Genomic DNA, 10,346 nt, shown 5'->3' with positions numbered 1-10,346 from the left:
CCCTCACGGCGGGGGGGGTCCCAGCCACTGTAGGACCTTGGGGGGGCTGCAGAGTCCTGCTTGGGTGGGAGGAGACACAGGGAGAGACCATCAGACATGGCCACGCTGAGGTGGCCTTTGCAAAACCTTGGGACAACGCGGATCTTGGCAGAGAAGTTGAAACCCTCCTTGCAACACCCAGCCTAGGGACATTGCACTCCTGACCAAGGGGAATGGGGGTGTCTGGGGGGGCCTACAGGGAGCCCTGGGGCACTGCCACAGCCACAATGGGATGGTGAATGGGCCAGACAGGGAAACCTGTGGCCTGGAGGGGTTTCCCCCTTCCCCATCCCCACGAGATGGCGGGGGCAGGATTGGACCCCCCCTCTGCGCTGGAAGGAAAGGCCAGGTTTGCCATGGAGCCACAGTCCCAGGGGAGCCGCTCATGTCCTCCCCCCACAGCTCCCACCCGATTCGAGCCAAGAGCTCGGCCTACGCTCAGCAGCCCAAGCCCCTTCGCTAAACATCCAGTGCGTGACAAGGACAGGCTTTAAAGCAACCCTTTAAAAAGAAAACAAGGAAAATACAAATTCTCCACCCACAAAGGGGCTTGGGGGGAGCTCACCGCTATGCTCTTCATAAATCATCCTGCAGAGTGCCTGCCTGCCTCAGCGGGTGCCCACCTCGTCCTTGGTCATCGCAGGCAGGATTGTGACGCTGTTTTGGGCCACCCCAGAGGTTTCTCCATTCCCAGTGTCACCGATTTCTCCACCCCAAAGCCCATCTGAACACCAGGGAGGTGAAGCCTCTGCTCATTCCCATCCCTTGGCACCATCTCACACACACACACACGCAAACGTGCACACACACGATTATTTTCTTTTCTCGCTTTTTTTTAACCCAAATGAAGAACATGTTTCCGAAAAAAAAAAAGAAAAAAATTAACATAAGCAGCACCACATTTCCCAAGTGTCAGGAGCTCCAGAGCTGGAGCAGAGGCCTGGAACACCCCGACATCAAAAGAAACCAACCCCGCTTTGGCCAGGGGGCGGCCGATAAAGACGCTTCCGAGGGGATGGTGCTTTGCCGCTGGGACGCGAGGCGAGAAGGGGCCGGGGAGGAGGAAGGGGGGCAGTTCTGTCATTGACGGAAGGCGCAGAAATGGTGACAGAGGCAGATGTACGGACACCGGGCAGTCGGCTCGGCCCTCACATGGCAGCACGGGTGGGCGTGCTGGGTTGGTTCAATCGCAGCGTTTTGCACAGCCAGCCGGCGAAATCCACCTCCTCCACTTCGGAGCGCTTGATGAAGGTGTGACTCTGAAAGCAAAGGGGTACAGGGTTAGGAGCGTTGCTGGCTGCTCCCCAAAACCCAGCCCCAAGTCCATGCTGTGGGCTAGATTCTGGAGAGCAGATCTCAGTGCTACAGCACAGGCTGCTCTCAGGCAGTGAAAGTAGATTTTGAGAAAGTATTTGCTCCTTGCAGCCCTCTGGCTGGGATTTTAATCCATGTTGTGGACACACAGGCACGGGAGAAAGGAAGATTTAAAGGAGAGCAGAGCCCCTGCACACGCTGTTCTGCACAGGCAGGCAGAGCACAGGGCTGCAGTGGCTGCGCTCCTCCTGGTCCTCGACAGAAAATCTTGCTACCTCAGGGGCAGAAAGTAATGAAGCAGCACAGGACACCTTCACACAAGGGCACAGGGACACAGGCCACCACCTCTGCAAGGGCTGCATGGGAGCACCTGGACATAGCTCAGGGGCTCAGCACAATGCCAAGGTCACCAGAGTTAAACTGGGCTGACAGAATGGTTTGGATTGAAAGGGACTTTAGAGCTCCCCCAGTCCAACCCTCCATGGACAGGGACACCTCCACCAGCCCAGGCTGCTCCAAGCCCTGTCCAACCTGGCCTTGGGCCCTGCCAAGGATGGGGCACCCACAGCGTCTCTGGGCAACCTGGTCCAGTGCTCACCACCCTCACAGTGAGGCATTCCTTCCTAATGTCTCATCTAAATCTCCCCTCTTCCAGTTTAAAACCTTTACCCCTCGTCCTATCACTACACTCCCTGATAAAGAGCCCCTCCCCAGCCTTCCTGTATGTAGCCCCCCTTTAAGACTGCTCTAAGGTTTCCCTGCAGCCTTCTCGTTTCTAGGCTGACTAACCCCAACTCTCTCAGCTGTCTCCATAGCAGAGGTGCTCCAGCCCCCAAATAATCTTGATGGCCTCCTCTGGACCCATTACAACAGCTCCATGGCCTTCTAATGCTGGGGACCCTGAAGCTGGACACAGCACTGCAGGTGGGGTCTCACCAGAGAAGAAGATACCCCTTCCTCACCCGGCTGACCACACTCCTTGCAATGCAGCCCAGGATACGGTTGTCTTTCTGGGCTGTGAGCGCACACTGCCAGATCATATTCAGCCAGTATATTTGGATTTATCTGCCCAGCTCAGGAGGCAAAGGTTTGTCCCAGGCACCTCGGCAGACGTGGGTCAACTGGGTGTTTCCCATCCCAGGCTCCGCACAGGCTAGATACCATCACTGCCTTTGAATCAAAGGTGAGTCACTCCCTCTCCCGGGCTCGACTTGGCTCATGTTATGTTCAGCCTGGGAGTTTCCAGCCTTTTGAGCAAGAGAGGCACGGAGGGATGGGGCAGCAGCTTGAAGATCTGGTGCCACCCCACTGCAAGATGAAAATTGCTCTCCCTACTTACCATCAGCATCTTCAGATCTGCCCGTTCTGCTGGATTTTTAATTAAGCTGAAATGAGAAGAAGAGAGCAAAACCAACGCTGAGACATTTCTTGTGGGAAACTGGTTATCTGGCTGGAAAGGTCTCCAGCTTCACTGAAAACCACTTGGGCTCCTGGCTGCTTTCCCCAGGAGCCTGGCAGCATGAAAAAGGCTCAAAAAGCTTCGTCTCCAGCAGCCCAGCTCCTAGGGAGAGCTGTAGGATCCATCTTTTCCTCGAGCGTGTGGATAAACTGTGCCTTGGAAATAGAGAAAAGGACCTAGTGCTTGGCAGGGATTAGGGATTTCTGTAATGTCCAATCTCTGTGATTTAGTGGGGGCTGCAGCAGCATCTTCAGGTGTCCCCCAACCATGTCAGAAGGTCTGGAAGTCGATGGTGTATGCCTGGTGCCTGCGAGGCTGCGGGGTGACTCACAGCCCCAGCAATCTGCTCCACCATCCCCCTGCCACGCTCCTATTTAAGAAGGTGCTGTGATACTGCAAAGCATCACCACAAATAAACTGCTTTGATTCCAACACCTCCCAGGGCAGGAGTTCCCAGCACAACGTGGGATCGCACTGCAGCCAGGGAGAGATCACCTACAAAGCACAGAGAATATTGCATTATGCTGAACATTTTGGGTGGAGCAGCAGCCTGCAGAGCTGTCAGGGAGTACATACAGGCCTCCACCTTCAGCCCAAAGATTAAATCCTTACCATTTATTTACAAACTCCTGGAAATCTTGTGTGAAAACGCCGTTCGGCAGCTTGGGAGGTGGCTGCAGAGAAAAGGAGAAGGGTTTTCCTGCATCACTGTGTGTCAACGGGTCAAAAAGCAGCGTGTCACGTACAGGCTTTAATAAGCTGCAGAAAAACTGTGCTCTACAGCTGTCCCCCTCCTCCAAGCTGCCCTTCACAACCAGGGACCTGCTCCCTGCCATGTCTTACCCTGGCAGCACGTGGCCCGGCTGGCAGCAGACTGCTGCCCCAGCACCGTGCGCAGCTGGGGGGACCCCACGCTGAACCACTGCCAAAGCTGGGAGACTGAAACTGCAGCGTCGCAATTCTGGATCCAACCTTGCAAATCTCAGCTCTGGCAACACCTACGGTGGACGAAGCTGTTCCAGAAATTATAATTGGGGGTCAACTCCTATCACCTTGAAAGGGGAAGCTGCTCCTTCCCCCTGACAGTGGGAGGGACCCCACCTTGAAAGTCTGGCAGAACCTGGGATTTTAGCACCAGTCACCCGCATTCAAAGGGCTTTCACTGAGAAAATGCGCACAACCTCAGCATATGCACAGAATTTGACCCTTGCTGATCTAGGGAGGAGTGTGTGTGTTCCTCTAGGAGGAAATGGCTGGTTGCAGAAGGAACAGGTCATTACAGCCAAGAGCTCCCCTCACTGCTCTCCTCTTTCAAGGGTATTACAAACTTCCCCCTGCAGAGCCTTATTCCAAAACAAGAGATGCTTTTTGTGATACAAACATATGGAAAAAGGAAGCAGGGAACAGAGAAGGAAAGGACATCATTGCAACTCAGAGAGGCTCTATCAAAAAGCTTCTGTTCAAGCAAAGGTTTTGGAGCCCACCCTGGCTTAGTGGAGTGGACACGAAACTGTGGTACCTCAGGGAAGCCCCATCAGAGCAATGGCAAAGATATACCCACCTCATTAACTATATAATCCAGCAGTTCAAAGATGGCCATCGCAGGCCGGCTGTCCATCCCATGGCCTGCGTGGTTAAGATGACAAAAACAGTGGTGAGAGGCCATTCAGGGACAGCGAAGGGCTTCATTTCGTGTGAAAAGCACATGTGCTGGGGGACTTTTGCTGGGAGAGGCAGAGGCAACCCACTTGAGAGCTGACTTGCAGTTAAAAAAAATAACAAGAAGAAAACCAAAGTGCATTCCAAAATTTCCGATTTCTTTCACCGTGCCTATAGTGCAGATTTATTTCTTAGCCTGGAGCACTTGGAGAGTATCAGACTATCTGCTGTGGCAGGCTGGCAACACTTCTAGAGCCTTCTGCTTCCAAGCAAATGGCTCAAGCAGAGCCCCTTTCAAACCTCTGTGCTGGTTTGGTACGTCTACGAGAGCTCCCAGCAAAGCTCTTCCCAAAAGCTGTCTCTAGCTTGAAAGGAACCTCGTTGGCAGCACAAGCTGTGATAGCAGTGTCCCTCAAAGCATCTCCTCCAACAGGTCCACATCCCAGCAGTCCATATCATCCCCAGCATGGAGGTGCTTTGCTGCATGGCTTGAGCCTTCTCATAGGACACAGTAGGGTCTAAAGGCAAATAAACTGAGCTCTTCTAAATCTTAATAGACCCTGGGTGGCATCCTGAGAGCAATCTCCTCACCTCCCCATGCAAACCAAATTTCCTTCTGTGCTCATTAGGAATTAAGAGTGGAGTTTGCTGGAGCACTGACATGCTCTGCAGAGAGGGTCCTCCCTAGAAGTACTCACCTCCCCACCACAACCTCATCCAAAGCGACCTTTGGCTAACCCAGCCACACAAAACACAACCCAATCCCTTCTCCCCCACGTCTGCGTGTTGTTTCCAATGCATACGACAGCCCCTACCACTGACGGGGCGTCCTGGGGGCCTGGCCCGCGGCGAGATGCTGTGAGACTCTCCCTCTGCCCCGTCCACCACAGGACGGCCAAATATTGCTTCCAGTTCCTTGGAGTCTGGCGGGGGGATTGGGTACCTTCCGATAGACAGCTCCACTAACGACAGCCCCATGCTCCAGATGTCAGACTGGACCGAGTAGTGAGTGCCCTGCAACCGCTCAGGCTGGAAGGAAAGACCACAGAAATGCAGGTTGAGAAAGAAAATCAATATGCAAAGTCATAAATGTCACAAACTGAAATTAAATAGATGAGACTTGATATCCCGACGGCCTCTCCAGCTCAGCTCTCCACCCCTCAAGGGAAAGGACTGTCCCAAAGGGGTCACGTGCAAAGCGGATGCAAAAGAAAGATCATGTGCAAACATCAAGTACTTTTTTTGCAGTTCATCAACAGCTACAGCTGAGCAGCATTTGCAGCTGCTTAAACTTAGGAGTCCAGATGTTTCTCTGTATGCTGAGATCTAATGAACTCCATCTAGTTATGAATTTTTCTTTTGCTGCTCATTCTTGTTAATATTCAAGAGGAATTTGAGGAGCAGAAAGTCCACTCTGTGCTCTTACAATTGAAACAAAAAGAATAAAAAAATATATTAAAGAATTTGAATCAAATGCAAGTCATCCATACTGGCAGCTTTGAGTCAGCTGTGCAGACCCAGTCGCTGAGTGCACAGGAGATATTATTTTTAAATAGCCACTGTCTAACTATAACTGTACTTGAATAACCATTCCCAAAATGTGAGAGCAGCTCAGACCTAAGCCCAGAAGTGCAGTCTGACAGCTCCCCTAACAACCCACCACGCGTTCCCAGCCATGACCACACATGGTGCAGGGCAAAGCCCCCCACCCACCTTCTGACCTCCAGCCAGCAGGACCTGGGGGCTCGGAGCCAGCAAGGAGGTAATGTTACCATCACAGGCACCCTCTTATCTGCAGTTGAGCCAACACTGATGATGATTCTCATTTAAAGGAGAGGCACAATCAGCTCTTTCTGTAGTTCTCTTGCACTGGCTGACTCCAGTTTGGCTTTAATTTCCCATTAGCCTCCACCTGCACTGGTTTTACCCCCGTTTTGCCAGCAAGCACACATGGTCCAAGCAGTAGAGATGGTGCCTGTATCAGCATCCATGTCCCCTCTGCACCCAGTTTCTCAGAGAGAGCTTTGCATACAGAAAGAGAAGGTGGTTTTGAACCCACAAACACTCATGAAAATAACATAGAAGTATTAGTAGGATCTGAAACATCTTTCTCTGCAAGTTTCTGCACTTCCATGTGCACCACAAGCAGTCCAGATGAGGACGGAAACAGAGCAAAACTGTGAGTGAATCGGATGCTACACGCTAATTCTGTAAGAGCTGTGTTGATCCCAAATTGTGAAAAAAAAAGAAAAAACCCAGACAAAAAGCTGAAAGGAACTTACAGACATGTAGGACCGAGTTCCCACAAAAGAGTTTGCCATGGAGTCAATGAGTTGACCGCTGACTCCAAAATCACACAGCTTAATCTCCCCTCGAGAATTAACCAGGATGTTAGAAGGCTTCACATCTGACAACAGCAAGAGAGAAGAGCATAAACGAAGCTCTAGGTAAAATACAGGGCTCCAGTACTGCAGGCAGTTATTTTTAGGTTCCTCCTCTCACCTCTGTGCATGATTTGGTGCTTTTCTCTCAGATACGCCAAGCCTCTCAGAACCTAGAGGGAAACCAAAGGCAGGATGAGATCGGAGCTGGGAAAAAAAGCACTTTCTCTTCACCAGGACATGTTGCATAAACTCTGGGGGCTGCCACGCTGCAGCTGGCTGAGGAAAGCTGCCCCATAGGTGTTTCAGGGGTTGCAATTTATCACCAAGTCAATCACAGATCTTGGGTTAACTGCCCGAGAAAGCTTCTCCCAAACTTTCTTCAGAAGTCAGTGCAACTCCAGTGGATGGAGCTATGGTGAGTGGAACATGCTTTCCCCCTCCCCTCTCACGCACACCATTGCCTCTTGCTTTAAATCAGGACAGGAAAGTTTGTATGGGGAAACAAAGAAAGCTTCCTAGAGGCAACACAAGCTTTATTCCCAAACTGTGCCCAGTAAATCCTTCCTGGAGGCCTGAAAAACCACTGTAACTCACCGCTATACTGACTTTCCCCAAGATCTCCTCTGGAATTCTTTTGGCTTCTTTCAACACTTGATCCAAAGAGCCGCCATCCTAAAATAAAGAACACCAAAATGACCAACGTGCCAATCCCCAGCAGGAAAACAGAGCAGCTCTGGAACAACTCGGCATCGAACACACTCCTTTTACAGGGGAAAAAAAAAAAGAAAAGAAAAAAGATGTATCTGGTGATCAGAGCTCCAGCTTCACACTGAAAACTATTTTAATGCTATCTTCCATCAGCTCTACTTCTTGCTACTGGTTCTTAGCTTCCTTTTCATCAGTGGTAAATGCAAAGATGATGTTGTCAGCGTTGATCTGGAAGAGCGACAACACTGTTCTCCTCCAGAGACAACAGAAAATACACACTGCACTTCACAGCAAGCGCTGTAGAGCGGCAGGTTTACAACATTTCCGTTTGGCCAACCCCCAAACCTCTGCTTCCGCTTTCCAAAAAGTCGACCTCTCTGTCATTTCAATGCCTAAGCAGGAGCGTGCAGCTCCAACCAGGAGCACAGCAGCCTTGCTGCAGCCAGAGCAAGGAGCCATTGCAGCCGCCAGCACACTAACCCATTTCACCAGCAATTTCATGTCTCATGGAGATGCAATTTAGAGTAGTCTAGAGGAGGAATGGGGACTCACCATGTGCTCCATGCAGATGGAAATCTCTCCATCGCTGTAGAAGGCTCCATAGAAACCCACTATATAAGGGGAATTACACTCATGCAGCACCTGCAGCTCTCGGATAATCTGATTCCTGATGGCCGGTTTGATTTCTAAATGAATCAGCTGCCAAGAAAGAAAAAAAAATATTCAAGGTGTAACACCTGGAAAAAACTTACAGAACCCATGTGAGAAAGGTCTGAGTGCTGGGAAGAATAATTTAAAAAAAAAAAAACAACCATCTTCAGGGGAAGCTCTGCTTTGGCACAGAGTTTTTACCATTTGCAGACTAACACTAAGGATAAAAGGAGATGTAGAGCCCTGTTAGCGACTGAAGCAACCGCCAGCCACGTAACACACGGAGATCACCCAGGATACAGAGCGGAAAGACAAGTCAGAAGTTTGATGCAGCTCTGACTCAGCAGATGGGAACATTTTCACAAGTTCTGTAGGTGTTGTAAGAAGAGGTGCTCTGATATCAAGGAAACCACAGAAAGTAAAAAAAAAAACCCATGAAGATTATGCATGTGAAAGTGCAGTTGCTTTATTCCTTGGGCTCCACGTAGAGTTAGGTAACACAGCTGCAGGTAGGGAAGTCAAAGATTAGAAAATATGATGGCAGGTCAGAAAAGAGCTACTGATACTGTAAGCTCTAGGACACCCAATCCCAGGGACGTCTGCCCTTCCCACAAACCTACCAAGGCCGATCTCTGCAGGAAGGACTGCCTTGCCTTTGCTTCAGCTTCTGAACACAGAGCTCCCAACAATCTCAAAAATACTCAGCAACACTCAGTGCTCCCAGATCAAACACCCTGGAAGACTCTGAGAGCTCAGCTCTGAATTAAGTCACCTCAAGAAGCAGATTTGCTCATGAAACCCACTAAACCATCCCAACCAGAGGATTCTGAGACCAGAGGCTTTCAAGAAGCCGGCCTACAGACAAGCGGTTGCACTGCTCTCACCGAGCACTGCCTTTTTGCACAGGCAAGAGAAGCATCTCCTACTTTTCTGTAGGCATTACAGTAAAAGATGTCACCCGTAAGTTCTGCTGCTTGGGTCTACCTTGGGCATCTGTGAAGTGGGTGGCAAGGGGCAAGGAATGTGCCTGTGCCCAATCCGTTCCTCCACCTGTCATTTCCAGTCCTCACTAGCCATGACCTAGGATCCTGCTTCTATCCAGTTTAGCTCAGTTCATGAAAAACAGTTTCACTGGAAAAAGAATAAACTTATGTATTCACACAGGGAGTTGTCACAGAGAATGTGGCCTCTCCTAGGGGAAGACTTGGAGACAGGCAGAGCAGCTCAGGGATGAAGTGGGAGAGGCTCCACCTAAAACCCAGCTGAGAGCAGCCAGGACCTCAGTCTCAACCCCAGCGATTTGGGAAGGGCGCAGATGGGAGCTACTAACCAAAACTGCTCTCCCAGAGCCAGGGTGAGTACCGGACACATTCCAGCACCACACCAGAGCCCGCTCCCCCATTACCTTCCGTGCCATAATGAGTCCTGAGGGTTTGTGCTGCACTTTGGTGACCACACCGCCATTGCCAGCCCCCAATTCAGAAATCCTCTCAAAGTCATCGTCCTTCAGCTCGCCAACTTTGGCTTTCTGCGTGAGGAAAGCTTCCAGGCGCTTCTTCTGCTGTTCATCCAGCTCCAGTTCCTCAAGCTTCTTCTGAAGGTCCACCAGGTTTGCCCTTGAGAGGAGAGGAGACAAGAGGGACAGTCAGGAGACTGTAAGGGCAGTGGCAGAGACAGAGGGTTTGTTTTGGTTTGGCTTTTTAGCAAAGTGGAGGAAAATAACTGAAAATGATCATCCAACACGTACTCATCCCCTGATACAGCAGCAAGACTAAAGCAAAGCTCTAGAGAGAGGCAGAGCTCAGCTCCAGTGCTGACAGGGTCACACAGACAGTGAGACCCATGGTGCAATATCTGCCCAACACGCACATCTCCTCTGGAGAGGAGCTTTAGTGCAGTCAGCTGTTTTGGGAGAGCCAAGGAGTGGGGAAAATCCTTCAGCTCTTAAAGAGGCAGCACAGCTCAGCCTGGAGAGAACAGCGGCACCAGCAACCTCTCCCGACATGGGAAACCAAGCTTGGGTTTCACTGTGAAACATAAAACGGGCTTTCCACGGCATCCAGCAACCCCCTGCTCTGTTACACTACCCCTGCCACCCCCAGACCCACTACTCTCGAGCACAAAGAGGCGGT

The 10,346-nt window shown here is 50.9% G+C and overlaps 1 protein-coding gene across 1 annotated transcript; it reads right to left on the bottom strand.

Annotated features, from left to right (window-relative positions):
* Nucleotides 1-1,094: 1,094 nt before the first annotated feature.
* MAP2K2 (mitogen-activated protein kinase kinase 2) lies at nucleotides 1,095-9,830 on the bottom strand (the record flags this gene model as incomplete). The annotated part of the gene is made up of 10 exons (XM_010183790.1): nucleotides 1,095-1,298; nucleotides 2,693-2,738; nucleotides 3,425-3,486; nucleotides 4,374-4,438; nucleotides 5,287-5,500; nucleotides 6,754-6,878; nucleotides 6,974-7,025; nucleotides 7,450-7,527; nucleotides 8,116-8,262; nucleotides 9,620-9,830. Coding segments are annotated over 10 exons (1,111 nt in total), but the record flags the coding sequence as incomplete, so codon positions are not given.
* Nucleotides 9,831-10,346: the final 516 nt, after the last annotated feature.

The sequence above is a fragment of the Mesitornis unicolor genome, unplaced genomic scaffold, assembly GCF_000695765.1.
Source record: "Mesitornis unicolor isolate BGI_N332 unplaced genomic scaffold, ASM69576v1 scaffold26394, whole genome shotgun sequence".
NCBI classification, from domain to species: Eukaryota; Metazoa; Chordata; class Aves; order Mesitornithiformes; family Mesitornithidae; genus Mesitornis; species Mesitornis unicolor.
This window is presented reverse-complemented; position numbering and strand designations above follow the sequence as displayed.